This window comes from Manis pentadactyla, chromosome 2 (genome assembly GCF_030020395.1).
Source record: "Manis pentadactyla isolate mManPen7 chromosome 2, mManPen7.hap1, whole genome shotgun sequence".
In the NCBI taxonomy this organism is placed as follows: Eukaryota; Metazoa; Chordata; class Mammalia; order Pholidota; family Manidae; genus Manis; species Manis pentadactyla.
The window spans coordinates 2250303-2272301 of NC_080020.1; the positions used below are offsets into that span (position 1 = coordinate 2250303).

Here is a 21999-nt window from a genome sequence, read left to right on the forward strand (position 1 = left end):
AGCCAGACAGGCCTTGTTTTTAATAAAAAGTTTTATAAGTCTCCATTTTTAGACATTTTTGCTGAGTTTGACGTCCTTTCTACCTCTTCGCATCCTCTCTCCTGCTCCTGGAGTCGTCTTACTCAGCCATAAGCATTTTCACTACCGGAGCAGACCAGGGATGAGCGCTTTGTAACTGAAAGTACCGCCATTAAGTCACGCCAAGACCGTAGTCAAGATGGACAAAAAGTCCTTTGAAACGGTGCTGGATGAAATCAGAAAGGTAATTACACGGAATTCTTTAGATAGAGCGCTCCACGAGCTACGCATGCCCGCCGTGTCCTCTCTTTGGGGGCCTGCGCGCGTGTTGTGCACATGCGGGTTTGGGGATGGCCAAGTTGGTTGGAATTTTCAGTGCAGGACCTTGCATCTTGATTTATTTCACGATACCAACAGAAACTAAATCACATTAACGCCAAACTTACATTCGCACGTTAGGTTAAATGTACAGTCAGGCGGTATCCTGGAAATTGCATTGAGAGAGTCCTCGATTCCGAAGTCGGCTCTGCCAACCTTTAATAGCCGTGTACTTTTGGATAAGGGACTTAAATGTTTCTGAACTGATTTCCTCATCTTTCAGTTAACGGGAGATGACTGAGAACTACAGGGAATAGGTACAGTTTCCTTAATGGTGGTGGTTCTGGCAGGTGTTTCGCAGCTGAGGACAGGCAGACCGTATTTGTTGCCTGAGTCGGAGAACAAGTTAGTGTCCTGCCGAAAAGTGTGGCATTAAGTTTAAAATCAAGTATTTAGGAATGGGCTTCAGTAACTTGAATTTCAAAATTTTCTTCATCTGTTTTCCAACTTTTTGCTTCTTTTCGAGGCTCCTAAGTGTAGCCTGCCTGTCAGAATCAACCAGACAGCAAAAAAGTTTTTGGAGTGTAGCCTTGATTTACAGCACCTCTAGAGCAGAACTAGGAGTGACCGATTTGGAAGTGGTGCACCGCACCGCACAGCTCTCGCGCTAAGCTTGGGCCTTTGGTTAGAGCTTCCGGGCATTGTCCTGCCACATCCCTACCTGTAAGACCCTTGACTGACGCGGAAAGATTTGCTACGTTGTTCCAGCGCTTATTATTTCAGCTTGTGAAATTATTAATAAAATCGCCTGCCAACGCGCTGTATTTCTTCATTCTCTATAAAGCAAACTTGTTTTTCTTTTCTATAAAGTGAATGTTTTTCTTCATCCTTTATAGCGTCTCCCCCAACCCCAAATTCACGTTAGGTTAAGTTTATATATTTGATGATAGTGAATGTCCTTTTCTGAACAAAATTTCTGCTTTGCAAGCCTTGTTTGTCCTATTAAGACTTGCAGTAAAATGTCAGCTTGCTAGCTCTGTATTTAGAATTTGCCACAATTTGCTCATGAGCTGATACCTAACTTATGAGAAAATACTGTGTATGTGCAGGTAGACCAGCAGATTTCTGCTTTTGGAAGCTATGGGGTGTCAGTTTGCATATTCTCTCCCCCTCTAAGTGGTGAAAAGATCACATAATAAATACTAATGAGGAGAATAGGAAATTTCCCAAACATGAAAATCATATTCACACAAGATAGCAACTTAAGGCCTTACTTGTGGTCTGCAATCAAAGTATATCTCTTGCTGTCTTTGCCAAATAATTAGATGCATCAACATTGTCTTAGTCTATTAAAATGGGATAAAAATACAGGCATATCTAAATATGAGAATTACTGTTGGTTAGATATTGCTCTCCGACTGGTAAGTATGACTCAGTGTTAACCAGATAATCTCCTGAATGTCACCATAGGTAATGTTGGCTGTCACTATTGTCATTTTTTGAAGCAAAAGCATGCATGTAGACACTAGGGAAAGAAATAGGAAAGGGGAAAAACGGGGGGAGAAGACAATGTTGAATTTGCTTTTCAAACGGAGTAATAATAGCCATTAATTACTGAGCATTTACTGGTTTGTGCCTGTTCTAAGCACTTTCTCCTTGCTTTATTTGATTTGATCCTCCTAACAACCTGTGAGGTGTAGGTACTATCCTCATTTTACAGCTGGTAACCCAGTCTCTGTGAGGTTAGCTAGTGAACTAAGTTTACCAGCGGCCGGGTGGGAAGGGTGCATATTCTGACTCCGGCCCTCTGATCACAGGATGCTGTGCCGTGGTGCCTAGGGGTAGAGCCAGGCCTCTCAGGCACTGATGAGAGAATCGAGACACGACTTGATATCAACACAATTCAAAATTTGGTACAAATACATGATTTTAACTGTGTCCAATAGTGATAATCAACCCCCTAGTGTTTTTAAAAGCAAAGGGATTCGTTGATTTGTAGTAGATAATGTGGTTGATCAGTAGTTACCAAATGATGAGAGTTGGTTTTCCATGCTAAGCCTGGCACCCAGTTGGAGGGAGGGCAGCTGTGATTTCAGTCGGCCCCAGATAGCGCTGCGTCACAGCCACTGGACTTCCCTCTGAGCTGCCCCTTGGTAGATGCCATCTGAGGAAAGGGCCATCACTTAATGAATATCTGTATGTCAGATCTATTGACTGTTTAAATCCTCACAGTAACTCTGATGTGGGTAGTGACTGGTGTTCCCTTTTATGGAGGGCACTCATGGGTGATTAAAATGCCTCTCAAAGGCCACACTGCCAGTTAGTGGCAGGCACCTGGATTGGATTCAGGGCCCTCTGGTTCTTTGCATTCTCATATTCCTCTGAAATACTGACAGCCTTGACCAGACCCTGTCTTAGTCATTTCTTGTATCACTTAGCACATAATAGATGTTCAGTAAATAATTGTCTGGCGAATGAGTAATGTCTGATACATTTGATCTTCTTAAAAATGATAATCTGGTTGAACTTGGGATGTTGTGGAACTTTTATTACATTTATAGGAATTCTGTGTGTAGAGTCCAATCTTACCTGTCACAGTTCTGTTCCCTTTCTTTGTAGAAGTGAGCAGGAAGGCTGTCTGAGGGCATCCCCTTGCAGCGCGGAACCTGGCGCAGTAAAACGTCCATCCCATCAGTGACTAGCTTCCTTTCTGTGTCAGGGCTGAAGAGGGGGCTGCAGTGTGGGTGGTTTTCAGATGTGCATATTACTGTTCTGCTGATACGTATTAACACTGTTTTTCTATTTTTAGGCTGTTTTGACAGAATACAAATTAAAAGCAATCGAATATGTGCATGGATATTTCTCTAGTGAGCAGGTATTTCTCTGTTTAAGCAAATCTTTCTTTTCTTTTTGCACTGATACTCTGATTAATGTCTGTTTACTTGCTGGCCAAGTTCAGAATAGCTCTTCATTGCTGTTTCAGGAACTTTAGAAGCTTTCAGTTTTGGTAGGAAACCTGATGGAACTTATAGTTTGGGTATGTAATAAACAGACGCACTTTCACCACAACATCACATGTTACATGACTTTAAAATGCTGAGTCCAAAAAAAACCAGTTCAAAGTGTTTCTTCATCTGGGCACTGTATCAGATTTGTAAACTTGTGATGTAACTTGTAAATGAACCCAAATTTGTACAGGATTTATAAGCCACTAATTGCAAAATTCACTACATATTATAAAAGAAAACTTGAACAGATGATGAAATATGTTCTCATATAAAGTAACATTTTAGCAATAAGAAAATACAGTGTCTAATAAGCTGTTTCTGTAACTGCCAGAGAACTCTTTTAAGCATGGTAGTTCAGTGAAAACTTCCATCCAACTTTAGGGAGAGTTGCTAATTAAAAAAAATAGGTATGTACATATACACATACGCAGAGGCTGGATTTCTGAAAATTCTTGATAGAGAAATAGGGGCAGAAATAGAAATGAATGCCTGGAGAGCAGTTCTGAGAAAAGTAGGAATGTGGTTAAGGTAGACAAGGGATGAGTCTATAGGTGGAATTAGTAAAACCTCCCGACTTTCCCTCTATTTCTCAAGACTTTGAAAACTTGAAGCCGGGACAGCATTAAGCCAGTGAAGTTCTGCCTCTAAACCCCTGGGAGCCACTTCTGGTCACTGCTGCCTCCGTGGTGTGTTTTTCTGCTGTCCCATTACTTCTCAAAATCACCTTATGTGTAATTTAAATGTCTTGAAAATATTTATAATCTCTCATCGCTAATAGCTTCTTTTTTCCTTCTTTTTCATGTGTGTGTGTATATGTGAAATTTTGTAGAAAACTTGCTTTCATGGTTATTCCACTTTGCTAAAGTCATTCAGACCTTTATTAAGCTGCTCTCTGAGCATGACCTTCTAAGCCCACTCACTGTTTTGAGATTTTTCTTCCTAAATCAGACATGATAGTTTGTAAAGGTAAGAACATCATTCCCATAAAAGTGAGGACGTACATTCTTGCTGAATTATCTAGGAAATACGCCTAATGCTTTTTGCTACTTATGTATCTTTTTCTTCTTCATATGCCACGCCACAGTTTCTAGCATTCATTTTGCTTTGTAGAATAAGTGAAACCTTAACACATTTTTAGGAACTCACCGCAGCTCCTGAGGCATTGTTTTCGTCTGGGGCGTCCTTGGGGGCAGTGAACCAGCACGATGGGGACACACACAGGCTTCGGTCGTGTGCTCTTGGCGCCCTGCTCACCTCCTGCGAGCTCTCGCACTATTTCCCTCATGCGTGTAAAGTTCTCTAGCAGTGGTGAAGTTCACTGCTGGTGGAAGAGAGCTGGCTGGCTGTGCTCTCAAAATAATCTCCCGCTCGGAGGCTGCTGGAGCGGTGTGAGTCACGGCCACTCCTATTTTCAGGGAATAGATCCATGGTGTGAATGTATGTACCACACGTAGGAATTTGTAGACCTACCCTAAGCCATACGCTGAACACCCTTTTGTGATTGATTGAAACCGTCAGTCTCTCCTAAAGTTTCACAGGCCCCATTCATGAGACGGCTTCGTCTGCCGAAGCGGACGTGTCTCCATCCAGTGCTTCTCTGGTCTTCCTCTTCTTCAGCACATTCTTTCCCTGTACCTTCTGCTCCTTTCTAGACCAGTGCTGTCCAAGGCTTTCTGCGGTGATGGAGACGTTCTCCATCTGCACGCTGCAGTCAGCCCGCTGCTGGCTTTATATGGCCGCTGAGCCACTAAACTGTGGCTTGTGCGAGGAGGGAACTGGACTTCTTATTTGATTTCAGTTTACGTGGCTGCGCATGGCTACTGTACAAGTACAGTCTGCCCTCTGGTGCCCTGCGCATCCCTTGTCACTTGGGCCCACAGTCCATCTTGATTAGTTACTCAAGGTACTGAAATCTTGGAGAAGTGTTGGCAAATACGTCATTAAAGTAAACTGGTCCTTTGCTTTTAGGTGGTTGATTTACTGAGATATTTTTCCTGGGCCGAGCCTCAGTTGAAGGCAATGAAAGCATTACAGCATGTAAGTGACTTATTTTTCCTCAGAATGTAGAATTTAAGTATTTTGAGTTCTCTGGTTTTCCATAATTCATCTCAAGTTGTAATTTGTTTGCATTAGAAAAACATGACACTGAATTTTTTTATACTTTGGTTATTCAGAATAGCTGTCAAAAAAAAATTAAAGCTTCCCAAACTGGAAATTTTAATTGTATGTACCTGTACTATTAAATTCGACACCGTAGTGTCCTAAATGACAGGTTGAAAAAGAAGTGCTCCTAGACATGTTAAGTATAGGATTTGAATGCTTCGGTGTTGTTAGGCACCCGCTTCTGTTTTGGGTGTCCTTACCCTCCTGTACTGGGTCTCACAAGAATAGTCAGAAGGTTTTTACTTACATTCTTTAGACCAGCACTGTCCCAATAAACTGTCAGGGGCGATGGAAATATTTTAATCCGTAATCCAGTATGGGAACCACTGGCCACATGGGGCTTCTGAGCACTGAAACTGCCTGTGTAGCTGTATTTCTAATGTTATATAAATTTAATTTAAACAGGCACATATGCCCGTGGCTACTACAGGGACAGTGCAGCTCCAGAGCCCAGATTAACAAAGCATGTCAGCTGAACAGGAGCTGGCTGTGCAGGAAGGTTTTCTAGGGAGCGCCAGGCATGGATGGTTCTAAGGGAGTCTGCAGGTCCTTAACGCCCTAGGCGTTTGCCTGAGAAAGTATCTGGGTCTGTTAGTGCTTCTCCTTAACAATTGCTTTTTTTCTACTTTTAAACAAAAGGGTTATCTCACCTATCCACCCTAAACAAAAGGGTTATCTCACCTATCCACCCTAAACAAAAGGGTTATCTCACCTATCCACCCATCACCCGGGGGTGAATATCTTTCCCCAAGGACCCAGGAGACACTACAGTGCCTGGAGAGGGACAGGGAGGCAGAGAGCTTCTGTGGGAAGTGCCGATGGAACTATCAAGAGAACCACGTCACGACCGAGCTCTGAGGCCTGCTTGCCTGTCCACCTACCTGAGGACTAAAGCTCGGCGGGGAGGTGGCTATAGCACAGGCAGCTTAGTGCATTTATTCGAATTATGTTAAATCTGACTTTTCCTGACAGAGTAAATCTGATTTGATTGAATGTTTTCACACTCAAGATTGACTTTGACAATTAGGTGACATAATAGATGTTTTATAAATGAGCTTAAGTCAGTAGTTCCAAAGTTTTTACAAATACAAATTTATATGTAAGGGACTATTTAAACTTCAGGTAAAATTTTTAGATGTCAGTTTAAAAATATGCAAAAGGGTATATCTAGTATTACCAGTTCTTCTGTTGGTGTGTGAGTAAGAGTGTTTGAAAGCCACTGCTCCAGATTTTCAGAATCTGTTGGGTATTGATTCTAACCGATCTTACATTAACTTTGCTTTTGAATTTCTTCCACTGTTAACATCTGTTAACAAAAATCTATAAATGGGCCAAATCTTCAGAAATTAAGGTCCCCTAGTCAAGTAAGTTCTGTAACATTCCACGTAATCTCGGAGTGTCACAGCGCACCGTAACAGAAGACTTCTTCAGCAAAGAAACCTGTTGAGCCCATCTTCTCCCTGATGACATGGCCCTCGGGCCCTTTCTGAGAACTCTGTTCAATGCCTGGGCCTCGCTTCAGGAAGTGTGGATTGCCGCAGGCCCAGCACTCTCTCTGGGAATATGAGTTTTCTTAACTCTCAAACAATTGGCTCCCATATTTTTAAAGGCCCCCTTTTTCTCTGAATGAAGTAGTCCATGGAATTTTTTTTCTGTGAATGAACACATGGAGAAATGCGGACCAATAAAGAGCACACAGGAGAACTTAGATGTTCGTCGTGATGGTCACACAGAAAGCGCCTAGGCCCATTACCATGCTTGGCAGAACTGACTTTTGAGTAAGCAGTTTCACATCCAGTATTAATATCGAGAACATTCATTGTGCCGCCCCCAAAACAGAGAGTTTCTGGCATGACAGTTTCTCATGTTGAAAGTAAAATTATTTTTTGTATTGACAGAAAATGGTGGCTGTTCACCCAGCAGAAGTGGTCAATATACTCAACTGCTTTACCTTTAGTAAAGACAAACTAGTTGCTCTAGAACTGTTAGCTTCGTAAGTATTTTCTTTTTTATTTCATTGGAGAAAATTCAGAAGACTCTTTAAATGTCTTTTAACTCATCAGTGTGTGGTGGTGTGGCAGAATTACATTAGTCAGTGGAATTGATAAAATCTGTGAAAGGGCAGAGATGAATTCTTACATCTCAGTGTCTAGCATACTTACTACACATGGTCATAGCTTACAGGGGCTCAATAATGGGGCTCACTGAGATCAGTTATTTGCTTTGATTCATCTGCCCTTTGATGACCTGCTCTGCCTCCCTCCCCTGAATAACTTGAAAGGCACATTGGCGAGGCCATAGGACTTAACAGGCAGGTTCTGCCAACATTCTGTCAACATATTTTTCTGGTTTACTATGTACTTATTCTTTCTCAGTTATATGTTCCTCAGTTATAAAAATCAGGATCTCACCTACTTAGTAGGGTATGCAAACTTAAAACACTGTGAGATTTTAAGTGCTCGCTTGATTTTTTACCTGCTACACTGAGTGCAGCGTTTGGCAAATGGTCCTAATGAACGTGAGCTCAGAGGAGAAAGGGACCTTCTCTGCATAGTAGAAAAGGCTGTGAGCTGCTGTTTTATTTATACCACAGGCATTTTTGTGTCCCCTATATATTTGCAGATGTCCAACACACAAAATTAAAATAAAGCACAAGGTAAGACTTCACTTTTAGATGAACCATGATTTTTACACATGTGACACTCAGGTGTGTGTTCTGTTGCCATGGCTCTCCTGCCACTCAAGACAGGGTATATTTGCTCAAGCATCTCAAAATAGTGGTTTCTATTTATAGTATTACTTGGTGACTTCCAGGGAACCAGACAAACCTCAGTTCAGTCATTATATTTACTCTTTATATAAACATGTTACTTACATTATTAAAAATAAATAATCAACACCTCTCTCCCTGGGTCACAGGGCAACGTTTACTCAGGGGTATTTGTGTGGTGAGCAAAGGCTGTTGGCCTCTGTATGTCCAGGTTCTTAAAAGCTAAATCGTATTTCTTTGGTAGAAACATTGTTGATGTACAGAATTCCCGTCCCATTGAAGATTTATTCAGGATAAACATGTCTGAGAAGAAACGGTGCAAGAGAGTCCTCGAACAGGTGATTTTTTTCAAGGTCGCTGTGTAAATGGTGTGTGGGTTTTTCTGAATGCTGGTGAAGAGAAACTACTCACCCTGTGCCCATGCCTCCTCCGACGAGTAGCCTGACTGCTGCGGTGTGAAGGGCCAAGAACGGCATCTCTGATGGCCGTGGGGAGAACCCGCTGGGCGAAGGGGGCTGGGCCACGAAGTGGGGCTGGGCGTGGGAGCCTGCGGGCCACCCCCTGGAGCCTCAGGGGGTGTTTGCTCCCTGCCCCTGGTTAGCTTTGCCCTGGCTCCAGGCTTCGTCTTCCACTTAAGTATTTAGGAACTTGACTTTTTAAATTTGCTTTGTCCTTAGGCCTGTGTTAATCAAATTCATACGAGATGAATATTAAGCAAAATTCCAGTGTATTGATTTAAAATCTCTAAGTGGGAGAAGCAGTACTTGCCCAAGCCTGGAAAACTCGGCCTGTCATCTGAGATAGTTATTGCTTAGGGTCATGATGGCTGGAAACATGATTAGTAACTAGGCACCTCCTTGAGGAAGACGCAGGCTGCTCTCTGAGGGCCTGGCAGCCCCCTCGCTCAGTCCTCAGCCCCTCCCTGACTGCAGGGAGGGGCAGCAACTCGGCCTCCGTCCGGGCCGCTGCAGCAGAAGCAAAGTCTGAGCCCACGTCCCTTTGCGTTAATGGCCTCATTGGTTTTGTCCCCTAAGAGCCTGAGGGCTTCGCGCTTACCGCTCTGCTCATGAAGCATCTGGTCGGGTCACTCGCCTTCTCCGAGGTAACGCGACCTGCGCTCTTCGTGGGCCAGGCCGTCAGGTCGGTGGGACTGAGAACAGCTTCTCTGGAGGGCAGTCCTGAAGGACCTTCAAGGTGTTTACACCTTCTGACCCCAAAATTGTATTTCTAGGAATTTATTCTAAGGGAAAAAATAGAATATACAAATTCATATAAAATTTACCCTGGTACTATTTATAATAGCAAAAATTGAGATAATTTTTAGGGTTGGAGTGTTTAGTAGGGGGCTGAATTATATAGTTAATTGTATGCTGTGAATGAACTTATGAAACCAATGTACCTGTAAAACAAAATATACACCATACATACCTGTAAAATATAGTTATATATGCATAAATTGATATTCCTGTAATTCAATATAGATTTATGGGACTGTATGTTTTAATACAGCGTTTTTCATTCATTTGATATTTATTGCACACTGACTCAGTGTGTGTGCGGCTCCATTTTAGAAGCCGGGGATGAAGTAGCATATAAGCTAGACCAAAGTCCGTCCCCCCGTGTAGCCCTTAGTCGTGGAGCGTGGTGTGGACCACTGGGTACCCAGGTGAACCCTGCTTTTTCCACAAGATACTAGTGTTTCCTCCATGAGGCTGTACGTTTCCCCAGAGCAGAGGCCGCGTCTCCTCCATCTCTGTGTGCTCCTTGCCCTGCCTGTGGCATGGGCCTTGTGTCGGGGGAGTTGGATAGTGTTATTCCTTGGTCTTGGAGAAATGGGACATTAAGTAGTAAACAGGCTTTTTTGCACAGTTTACAGAATCCATTGTGTGGCTGACTTTGTACAGTGGCCTACCGTGGCATCAGACGGTCATACGGTACCATTTTTAACGCGGTGACTCTGCACTTGGTCAGAGTCTGTTGACTGTGGTCGCGTTCACCACCACCCTAGGTGCCAACGTATGAACACTGCTGTTTGTTCCCTGTTTTAGCAGGTCTTCCTAATGTCCACGGTACTTGATGAATTTGATGGGTTTTTTTTTCACCACCCTCTTCTTTTTTATGTTTCAGGCTTTCAAGGGGGGCTGCAAAGCTCCTCATGCCATGATATCTTCTTGTGGAACCATCCCAGGAAACCCGTATCCCAAAGGGAAACCGAGTCGCATAAATGGAATTTTCCCGGTAAGCACACTTTTATGGCCGTATGTGGAACTTCTTGTGGCTAAATATGAAATGTAGCATAGTTAAGATGTTCAAAGAAAATGCCAGTTGATGATGCTTCTACAAAGGAAAGGAATTTTATTCTGTTAGCAACTTAATTCGTGGATTCACCACTGATTGAAATCGAAGTATTTGTGTAAAATGTACAGAAGAACATGCCAAACAGAAGGAGATGATTTTGTTCTGTTTTGTTTTTCCAAATATTTTAGAAACACTGGTTCACATTTAGTAAGGGAGCATCTCTCAATATTATTAGTTTTCCTCAGACAGTTTCACAGTTAAGTGTGTTTGGGAAACTCCAATGTTTCCTTCCTGGAGCATCGCTTTGCCTAGTACAGGCTCTGAGAAATCCGGAAGTAATGTCTCACCAGTCAGTGTTCCCCAATCTTACTTGTACAGTAACTTTTTCAAAGAATCATACATTCTGACTGTGGTGTAACAGTAACCCTAAAACTTAGTGGATCAAAACAATAAACAGTGTGTCACGCAGTTGTCACGCAGTGTGTGTGCGTCAGGACTCCGGGAGCGGCCCAGCTGGGTCCTGGCTCAGGCTCCTCACGAGGCCACGGTCGTCTGAAGGCCTGGCCTCCGCGGGGTCTCGCCAGGCTGCCTGTTGGCAGGGCTCCCGGCTCCTCTGCGTGAGGACCTCCCCGTCCTGCTGCTCCGGTGCCTCCTGGCAGGGCAGCCGCCTCCGCCGGAGCAGGTAGTCCGGAAGGCGAGCGGGAGCTGCGTCGTCTCTCAGGCGTTAGCCGTGGGCATCAGTACGGCCATTTCTCGAATGAGGTCTCATGCCTTTGTGCAATTTAAACTATTGTCCTTAATGCTTACGGAGAATGCCGTTTTTGTTACCAGTTTTCTACTGCAGTACATTCCTTTTGATTCTTTGGGCACTTTATGTACTGTAGCCTTGGAGGTCCATTTCTGAGTGCTTCTAGTGTGGACGTGAAGAAATGAGAGCACACGTTCACCCTGCCCTTCTGACGCCTCTGTGCCGCACGCCCACCTCTGAGGGCCCCTGGACATGCTCCGGGGGTCTGGGGCAGCGGGGCCAGGGCAAGACTGGGTCAGGGAGCCGAGTCCTCAAACTCCTGCTGGGTTAAGTCTCTCTCCTCAGTATGTAATACAGGGGGTGTTTGTTTTGTTTTTGCTTTGGGTTTTTTTGGGTTTTTTTTTAAGTCTCAATTATCTTTCTCCCTTTGTATTTTAAATAGGGAACTCCTCTGAAAAAAGATGGTGAAGAGTGTACCAATGAAGGAAAGGGCATAGCAGCACGCATTCTTGGACCGTCCAAACCAGTATGTTCACAAAACCATGACGAAACCCTGACATGCAGCCTTCTATCAGTGCAAAGCATAAATTCCACTTTGTGTTTTGAAGGTTAAATCATACTAAAACCTCCAGAAAAGTGAATGGCCTGGGGAAATACAGTGTAGTTAGTTACCTGTGCTAAGGGCCCTTTTGAGGTTTAATGCTTTGTTTTAAAGTGAGACAAGTCAAATTGCTTTTCCTTTCTCTCCAGCCACAGTCAGCTGTCCACTCAGATGTGCAGAGTGTGGGCAGGTCACTTTACCTAAGGTTGTGGTTTAGCCAAATTAGTACTAGTGTTAGTGACACAGGAATGTTGCTGGGAGGCTGAGTGAGTGTTCAAGGGAGAGGCGTCAGCGATTGGCTGGAATGTGAGATGGACAGAAGGCAGCCCTGTGCTTGGAGGGTCGCTGGCTTTGATGGCTGGAGCCGTCCACACGGCTGCCTTGCCCTCCTGCCCTTTCACCTCCCGGGAGCAGCATGTGGCCTCAGATGCCTCCAGTTCTCCAGAGACCAGTTCCTGGAATGCTTTTGTTACTCATATAAGTTCAGTCACCTAAAAAATAAGAGACTTGTCAATTTCAAATGCAAAGACTAGAATACTGCCTTCGTGCTTCAAGCCCGCATTCTACTGGAGTCACTGGGATGCTAGATAACAGTGCTTTTCTCTGCCAGAAGGAGCAGGGGGGTACAACAATGAGAGGAATTCCTAATGCCTTCGGGAGGGTGTGGGAGCTTCCTGGGTGGCTGATGAGCAGACCCAGTGGGTTTCGTGTGTGTGTTGCATAGGAGGAGACAGGGATTCTGGGATGACCTAGGCTGGGTCAGAGAGGAGTTGTATTTAAGGTAAGCGCTGAGCCTTCACTGGGGATGATTTAATAGTGAAATAAAAAGTAAGCACCTCCACAGCAGCCTTTGGGAGGCTCTCCTGGAACTGACTTGGACCCACGTTTGTTAACGCTGAGGCAGGTCTGTCATCTGTGCAGCAGAAGTCCAGGGGCATTTGATGTGCTGGGGCATTTGTATAAAGCCTCTCAGGACTGGATATTTGGAAAGACAAGGCTGTGCTTTGTTTTGCCAGGAGCCTCCTCCTTGGCTTTCTTCTCACTGTACTTTCCCCTTCATCTAGCCGCCTTCAACGTACAACCCGCATAAGCCTGTTCCTTACCCAATACCTCCGTGCCGGCCACATGCAACCATCGCACCAAGTAAGGGGTTCTTTTATTTTTGTGCTTTTTTCTTTTTGCTCTTTATTTATTAGTTGAAAGTAAATGTTAGTATATGTGCTTGGGAAATCTGGGGCACTTAGGACATACGCTTGATGAGTTTACTTTTGCCCATAGCCACTGCAACAGTGCAGCTGAGTGATTTAGAATATTCTCCTTTTGATACATTAATTATAGATTATTTTTAATCATTATTATTGTGGGTTTTTACTTCAGTAAATCCTCTCGAATCCCTTCTTGGTAATTAGCATTCAAAGGCATTATTAATGCATTTAACTTAAAAAGGTCAAGGATGTGTGTTTGACAGAAGAGACGAGTAGTGTAAGTATGGCGGGTTGACCTGCCGTGCATTCAGTGAGCTTATGCCTAGACGGAGCGTGTGCTGGGAAATAGGGACCTGTGGGCGTCCTGTCTGGTCTCAGCTTTCACCTAACCCTCTGTCCACGCCTCCATGTAAAGGCAACTCTCTCATGTAACAGTGTCTTAAAAATAAATTAGGCAGCATGTTAGTAGTTTGAGCAGCTGGCCACAGAATGATGCTGAATTCGTATTTTTTTCTGTTTTTACTTTAGGTGCTTACAACAATGCGGGTCTCGTACCGCTAGCCAGCGCCACAGCTCCAGGTATCCCCCCTCCGCCTCCATATACTCCTAATCCAGTAGGAACAGGTAAAGTCATGTTATTATTTAACATGTTAAAATTAGTAACTTCATTGTTGAAATTAAATAAGTATTAATACCACTGAAAAGTGTAGAAGTAGATGACATTCATACGCAGATGTGCCCTTGGAGGGGACGGCTGTCTGGCATGGGATGTCCTGGCAGAGGGGGTACAGTCTCAGGGGCCTGACGGAGGTGTGTGCACCACATGGCAGTGCCCTGGGAGCAGCCGGGCCCACTTAGATGATCGTGAGCAGGCGTAGCGCCAAGGACCGTTCCTTAGGAGCAGGGGACTGACAGGCCACAGGAAGGTGTGACTGACTTACCCAAAGCAGGTCACATGGGGAGGGAAGGCTTGTAAGGGGCCCCGAAGGGCTGAAACTCTTTGCCCAGCACTTTCCAGTTTAATCTTTTTCTTTGGGTTGGTTAGGAACATGGGATGCGCTAAGTATAAATTTGTTCCTGTGTATTGCCAAACTGTTCTCCAAGAAGGCCTTACTGGTTTATACCTGCCAGTGACTGTGAGCAAACAGTTTCTTCACACCCATTCAACACGGGGTATCATGAACGTGTTCTAACTTTTGCCAATCTGATAAAGCTGAGTTAGCCTACATGTTCATTTGTGTGTCTTTTATAAGAGTTTAACTTTTACTTCGATCCCATACTGTTTATTTCACTCTTCTGAGTTTTAGGTCTTGCTTAGGAACTCCCCAACCCAACAGTATGAAATATCACCTATATCTCTAATTACTTTTATAGTGATTCTTTTTTGATGCATAGCTTTTAATTCACTTGCCATTATGTTTGTGTATGGGTTGGGTTGTATGGATACAGCTTGATTTTTGTTCTCTGCCTTTCCTAGAGCGTCAAGTCACTCAGTGGTGTTGAATAAATTCTCACTCTCTCACTAGCCAGAGTGACTCTGTTTGCAGCTGAGTCACTCAGATGACCGCATTTTCCCAAATTCATCATTCTATTTCTTGCCTTATTTATGGTACTGTTTGGAGAGTTTTCGATTTTTGCATCGACAAATAGAGGCCATGAAAGAAAAGTTGAAGCTGTGCTACTTAGTTCAGATCTTCTTAGCCCAGGTAGTCCAGGTGACCTAGGTGTCGCAAGTCTCCCGCTCCGTCTGGAATTTATTTTCATATAAGGGTGAAATAGAAGTTCATCTTAACTTTTTCCCAGAGGGTAGCCAGTTGTGCCAGCACCACTTACTATTTTCCTCACTGATTTGAAATACCACGTGTATCTTCAGTTTTCATACGCACATGTGGCTCTAGTTCTTGGTTCTTTGTTCTGTTCCAAATTAGTTGCTGTATGTTATGATGAGACCATAGCGATTTGATTAGCAGATACATAGTGTGTTCTGAGAGCTGATGAGACTAGCTTTCAATCTCACTGTATTTTCATATTTTTCTTACATGTTTTTGGAAATTTATTCTTCTACCTGAACTTTAAGATCATTTTATGTAATTTAACAGTTGAATTTATGTATACACAGGAACTTTGAGAGAACTAGCATTTCTGTGATACTAAGTCTTACTGTTCAATCATCCTTGTATCACATCAAGATGTAGTTGTTGCCCCCAGGCCTTATTTTCTCTCTTTAAAGAAGATTTTGTAGTTTTCTTCATAGAAGTTCTTTGCTCATAAACCTATCAATCTTCGTATAGTTACTACCATGATTTTTGTTCATTTCCTTTTTTCCCCATAGGCATACACTGTTTTCCCTAATATAATATACATACATATTATGGGTTTTTCTTTTTATAAACCCCAGTATTTGATTATTGTGGTGGTGAATAATTTTATTCACTCTTGAAATTGACTTTTATGTATTTATTTTCATATAGAAACTGAAGACCTTTCCAGTCAGTCAAAACCTACACAGAATCAAAGTAAGTCCCAAATCTGATCAGAGATGATTGATTGATGTCTGTCCTAGTTGTCTGCTCTGTTTTTCACCAAGAACAGTTTGAATTGAGTGTATTCAGAATCTTTATGCTTTGGGGAAAGTTCCTAGTTAAAGAATTTAGCTAATCAATACTTGATAAAAGTGGATTAATAGTGGTATATTTTATACACACAGCATGAAATGTGTATAGTAACTGGATTTAAAATTCACCATGTGCCTTTGTATCCTATTTGTGAAGCCTGCAGTGTAATCTGAGTGCCGTGTGGCATTAGGCCCACATTCATATCGCATCATGTGGCGTCGGAAGGCTAACTTCCTTTTTAATGTAGACACATAGGGTGATGAAACCCTTTTTGGCAAATCCGTGTCAGATTTACTCATTTCCGTGAGCATTAGGGCAGCATAAGCTAACAATAGAAGGGCTGCCGAGGCAGGACACGGGGCGGAGAAGCGAAGGGGAGGCTGCCTGCGGGAGCCGGCAGGTGGCAGCACCTGCCCCTGGCTGAGGATGTGTGTGGTCCCGAAGGAGGTGCCCTCCCGGAGACAAGCCCTGGGACCGGTTCTGTAGCAACGTAGCACCGGAATCTGGTCCGGGGGACAACTGGTGAGGAGTCTCGGTAGCAGAATTCCATTCCCTGGGAGTGGTGCCGAGACAATGCTCTGTAGCTGGTAGTTTCTAAAGGAGGCGGCCGAGTGGAGAGGAAAGAACCGAGAGTGAGATGTCAGGACATGGACTCTGCTGGTCTGGCACCACCAGCTTTGTGCCTTTGAACAGGTCAGTTAACGTTTACTGAAAGAAGGTTAAGGAGACCTCAGCCTCTGTGCTCAGCCTCATTAACAGAGCTGTGTTTGGGGGAATGGCAGTATCATCGGTGCCCCATCAGGGATAGCACACCTCTTTTCCTGTGCTATGTTGTGTTGGCAGAAAGATTTTTTTTTTCCTTTTTGAACCACGTTAAGAAACAAAAATAAAAACAACCTAGTACAGTGGTTGAAAACATGGGTCTTACAGAGCTGGGTTCAAATCTTGGTCCCACTACTCCATAGCACGACTGTGTGAATTATTTTATTATTAATGTGGTGAAAGCTCTCTCAGAGGTGCCCTCCTCACAGATTTCTGAGTACATAGCACAGTCTTGTTAACTGTGGGCGCAGTGTTGCAGAGCAGGTCTCTGGGGCTCAGTCACCTTGCATAATGGAAATCTTGTACCCTTTGAACACCACTTTCTCGCTACATGATCTTTTAACAAGTTGCTTCATCATACCAAGCCTCTGATTGCCCATCTATAAAATGGGGGTGTTAGTTCTGTCTCAAAGGGGTCTATGAGGACAAATGGAATGACGGCTGTCAAGTTCTTAGCACAGGGTCTGACGAGTAGTTTTGGTCAACAACCAAATCAGACGCAGGAAAGTAACTTAGCATGGGGTGTCTTTGGGGTTTGGCATCTGTGTTTGCTTTGTTGTATTTTAACTGCAAGCACTGATTCATACAGTACATGGCTTTTGATTTATTACATGAAAAGATCTCTAGTAGAGGCCACTATAAATAAGACTGTGCAACAGCTTTATTTTACCTTGTGATCTGCCACTAATTACATGGTCCTCAACACGTAGTTAAATAGAATGGTGAATTCTCAAAATTTTCCCAGCCAATGTTGATGTAAACTATGTTTTGGCACATTTGTTTTGACTGTGGTTAGCATTGGTGTGCTGACGTTACCTTTAATTCCTTCAAACCACTTCTTCCCGCGGAGTACTAACGCGAGTCATCCGCCCTGTAAGAGCGTTCGGGACGTCCCTCTCCTCGTAGGGCCCTACACGGCCTTCCAGCACCCGTGCCCGCCTGCCAGGGTGCTTTGTCGCCACTCTGTGGGTTGACCTTGCCACCGGGAAGATGATGTGTGCAGCCCGTTCCCCTAAGCATTCCCTTACGCTGACTCCTCTGCACCCCCTGACCTTCCGCCCTCCTCGGCCTCGCCTACTGGGAGCTCTTGTAGGGGCGAAGGCCCTGCCTAACCACCGTTAAAGGGAGTTCTTTGAATTTTTAAAAATGGGAAAATGACAGGAAAGTATTTGCTGACCTCCCTAGTCTTTGTCGCTGTGAGTCGGAGGGCGATTCCGAGCAGGGCTCGGAGGAAGACACCTGGGTCCGAGACCTGCAGTGACCTCCAGGGTGATGCACCCAGCAAGTCATGCATAGATTTTCTTTGATGTTTGTTAAATATCACAAAACTTACTCTGTATTATTTTGGGTTAAAATTTGACATTTCAGATATGATACATTCTTGCCTCTTTTGCTCCCACAGCGTTTTCCACCCCAGCAAGTCAGATCTTCTCTCCGCATGGATCGAACCCTTCGACCCCGGCTGCGACCCCCATCGCTGCGCCTTCTCCGGCCAAGGCGGCGGGCGTCGTGCTCCCCACATTCCCGGGGCAGGTCCCGGCCGCCCAGCCGCCGCCGCCACCGAGCCCGTCGGTCATCAGGGCCCCGGCCGGCCCCGCCGCCCCGCGCCCCGCGCCCCCCAGCGAGGCGTTCGCCCCCGCCGCCTTCGCCGGCCTGCCCTTCGCGGCCCCCGCCGCGCCCACCAGCAACCCCGGTGGTGCCTCGCTGTCACCGGCCTTTGGCGGTGGCCCCGTGCCCTCGGCGCCCGCCACGCAGGCCGCGGCCAGTCCGACCCCCGCCGTGGGCGCCTGTGGCCCAGGCCCCACCGCCTGCGCGCTCGGGGTCGGGAGCCCGCTGCTGTCCGCGCTCAAGGGCCTCCTCGCGCCCGGCGACGCTGGCCTGCGGGCCACGGCCGCCCTGCCACCCCTGGAGCCCCCGGCTGCGGCCCCGAGTAGGTGCTACGCCCTGCAGAGCGTCGCCGCCTTCCCGGGACTGCCGTCGCCCGCGGCCGCCACCTCCACGCCGCCTGCCCCGCCTGCGCCCGGGCCGGCGAGCTGCGGCCCCGCGGTGGCGCCGCCAAGCACCCCGGACCCACGCGCCTCTGCCGGCCCGGCCGCGGGCCCCATCAGGGTCAAAACGGAGCCCACGAGCCCCACGCCCTCGGCCTTCCGGGGCCCGGCGGGCGCTGCGGGGCTGGCGGGGGCCCTGGGCCGGCTCGCGGGCACGGCGGCGCCCCTCGGCCTGCCGCCCTGCCTCAACGCCGCCCTGGCGCGGCCGGGCCTGGGCGCCCCCAGCCCGCAGGGCTCCGCGCCGCTCGCGCCCGCGTTCCCCGCGCTGCCGCCCTTCACGGCCCTGGCCGGCGGCTTCCCGCTGCCCAGCGCCCCGTCCCTGGCCACCTCCTCCTCCGTCGCTGCCGCGCCCGCGTCCGGCCCGCAGCCCAGCGCCGCAGCTGCCGTGCTCCCCGGCCTCCCCGCCTCGGCGCCCGTGTCGGCGGCCGCCTTCGCCCTCGGCCTGCCCGCGGCCGTGCCCTCGCTCTTTCCCGGCGCCCAGGGCCCGCTGCCGCCCTCGAGCGCGTCCTACGCCGGCTTCCCTGCCTCCAGTGCCCCGGGCGTCGCGTCCGCGCTGCCCGCGTTCCCGGGGCTGCAGGCGCCGTCCACGGCGGCCGTCACGTCACTGGCTGGTGCCGCCTCGGCCGCGTCGCCGGCCCCCGTCCTCCCGGGCTTCGCGTCGGCCTTCAGCTCCAGCTTCAACTCGGCGCTCGTCGCGCAGGCGGGGTAGGCGGCCGGCGTGGGCGCGGGCCCGGGTGCGCCCCCCGTCGTGCTGGCCGGGGACGCGTCCGACTCTGGGCTGGAACGTGGGGATCCAGAAATGTTTTCTAGCTCTTCAGCTGTGTGCAGATAAATGCATGAAATATTCGTGCTGGCAAAGATAATTTTAGGATTTGGTTTTGGCAATTTATCTTGGTTACGAGCCAGCAAAAAGTATTACATGCAACACGTAGACTTAGCTGAATTCAGAAAAATATGCTTCATGATAGGAAGTTTTATGTCAGTGAGCAGCTCACTTCTATGGTTCCTTCCAACAGAGAGGTTCCGAGTGTGTTTTGTCTTGACATCTTAAGGTGCTTTTTGACAAAAACACAAGAAGAGCTTTTACATTTTATCTGCCTGCTGACCTGTTCCTCTGTCACCGCAGCTTGTCGTCGGGGCTGCACGCGGCGGGCAGTGCTGTGTTCCCAGGCCTCCTGTCCCTCCCGGGCGTCCCGGGCTTTTCGCAGACTCCTGCGCAGGCGTCGCTGCAGGAATCACAGCACAGCGCCACCGCGCGGTCGGCGCTGTTACAGCAGGTGAGCGGGCCGAGTCTGGCGTAGAAAACGGCACCAGGTAACAGCAGCTCCTCCGGTGATGACCTCACACGCCGAGAGCGGTGCCCCAGCGCGGGCAAAAAATGGCTCGTAGGCGAATGTCTGGACGTTTGGTGATTCGTTCTCCCCGAGTCTGCAAATTCTTCTTGTTTCCTTAAGAAGGTGGTGGAGTATATTCACCTGTATGAATTGTTTTCGTTTCGAGTTATATATGATCATTAAATGTTAGCTTTGTCACCTATGGTTTAAGCTAAAATAATGGACAATTCAAGAAAATTTCCTTAAAAACTCGTGAACTCTTTTTGAAAGAGCATTAAATATTTCAATGGCATTTTGATGCACCTCTACCATCTAAAGAAGTTTGAACATTTCTTAAAATTTTCTGGAAACTGAGCAGACTTATGAGGCCTGACAGATTTTGTTTCATTGCTATTCCCAGTGCCCGCGGCACGGCCTGGGCAGGGTGACTGCAGGCCGGTGGAATATGGCATATTCACTGCTAAGCTTCACGTTTTCCCTTCTACCAGGTCCATTCAGCTTCAGCTCTGGAAAGCTATCCAGCCCAGCCCGATGGGTTTCCTAGTTACCCTTCAACGCCGGCCACACCATTTTCTTTGCAGCCAAGCCTGTCCCAAAGTGGGTGGCAGTGAATGTATTTTCCGTCGTGTAACCTTTTGAAGCAACCTCCCAATTGCCCAAGGACCACCGTGAGCACTCCGGCAGCTGTGAGGCTGTGCAGAAGTCAGAGACCGAGAATAAGGATGATCCTGGGAAATGGGGAAAACGTGGTTGCATTTTTTTTTTTTTTTTAGTGGTTTTAGGTTTGGACACTCCCTTATGTAAATATACTGATAATAAATGCTATGGAGGGTAGTATTTAAAAAGTGTTTGGGGACTTCACCTCCCACCATATGAAATTTTGAGTCGTCCATGTGATCTATGTAGGAAAAACCTAACTAAAGAGGAGGTTGAACTTTTTATAGCCGAATACAGCCTTAAATCTGCTTGGATAGCACCCACTGACAGAAGTAATGGTTGTGCCTCAGACTTGGGGGTTGCATGTGACCCTGGGGGGTTACTGCCCTGGGTGTGCGTGCGTGGTTCCTGTTAGTGTCACTGGAACTCCGTGCTCATATGTAACCACACAAGGGGCTTGAGGCCCACAGTTATTTTTAATTTCTGACAATAATCATGCATATACTGCAGAATTTAACCCAATATATTTCAGGTAAGTGAAAATGGTGCTTAATACAGTCTTTAGAGTGACTTTCAGGTGTTTTCGACTAAAAAAATACATATCCACAACTACTTTCTTATAGAAATACAAGTAAGGCTGGTGAGAATTTGCCTTCAAAACTGACTTCTTAATCTCAGCCGTATCCAGATTGAGTGAGCAACATTTGACTGACTCCTGGGGCACCTCTATTACTCATACTCTGGAAGCTCTTGGTGAATGTTTACAATTGTGGGATGTAGTATTTCTACTTGTACTTAAAATCAAATGCTTATCTGAAATAAATATGTGACGCAACTAGAGAAGACTTGCTATGTCAGTAAATATGCAGTGTGTACTCTACTGAGGGATCTGCGGTGATGTAATATGATTGAATGTTACTAACTTAGTATGGTAACAGCCACATTTGGGGGATGGGGAAGTAGGGAGAATGGTTTCCAATCCTGCGATCAAAAGTGTAGCTGTAGAATGTGCTGTGGCACATTTCAGCATCGAAAGGTTTACTTTTATAAAGATGGTGTCTGGGAGATGATGTTAATGTATTTTCCTTCAACATGCAAAACAAACTTTTTAAGTATATTAATAAATATTCCTGTAAGGTTAGTTTTTAACAGTTTTTTAAAATAAACTTTATTGATATGACAAATACTTTATATGTGTTTTATTAAATTATTGGATAAGCCTTTTAATTTTTTTGTATGTGCTAGAGCTAAATTATAGAACATTTTTGCCCTAATTTGCTTGAAGTGCTATATGCTACCAATGGCTTATTTCTTTAACTACTTCTTCTGTGTAAGTTATAGCTAGCACTTCAAAATAGACTGTTTTGCCTTTAATTGCCCTCAAACACAGAGTG

At 46.1% G+C, this 21999-nt stretch overlaps 1 protein-coding gene across 2 annotated transcripts; it reads left to right on the plus strand.

Annotated features, from left to right (window-relative positions):
* Positions 1 to 116: 116 nt before the first annotated feature.
* PROSER1 (proline and serine rich 1) lies at positions 117 to 21791 on the plus strand. 2 transcript variants are annotated; one of them, XM_036904919.2, is made up of 14 exons: positions 193 to 262; positions 3146 to 3211; positions 3939 to 4030; positions 5313 to 5381; positions 7406 to 7500; positions 8522 to 8615; positions 10405 to 10515; positions 11766 to 11849; positions 12989 to 13067; positions 13658 to 13753; positions 15601 to 15645; positions 17969 to 19319; positions 19741 to 19891; positions 20437 to 21791. In XM_036904919.2, the coding sequence occupies exons 4-14, from the start codon at positions 5364 to 5366 to the stop codon at positions 20557 to 20559; spliced, it is 2247 nt and encodes a 748-aa protein (XP_036760814.2). In that variant the 5' UTR covers positions 193 to 262; positions 3146 to 3211; positions 3939 to 4030; positions 5313 to 5363; the 3' UTR covers positions 20560 to 21791. The 2 variants fall into 2 exon arrangements, with proteins under 2 accessions (XP_036760811.2, XP_036760814.2); XM_036904916.2 differs by lacking the exon at positions 3939 to 4030 and having other exon boundaries at positions 117 to 262.
* Positions 21792 to 21999: the final 208 nt, after the last annotated feature.

Bases quoted from the DNA above. Each gene is read 5' to 3' on its own strand.
- PROSER1 (XM_036904916.2), top strand. From the start codon at position 218: ATGGACAAAAAGTCCTTTGAAACGGTGCTGGATGAAATCAGAAAG. The intron at 5,382-7,405 runs GTAAGTGACTTA...TTGTATTGACAG, and splicing joins CAATGAAAGCATTACAGCAT to AAAATGGTGGCTGTTCACCC. The intron at 19,320-19,740 runs GTAGGCGGCCGG...CTGTCACCGCAG, and splicing joins GCGCTCGTCGCGCAGGCGGG to CTTGTCGTCGGGGCTGCACG.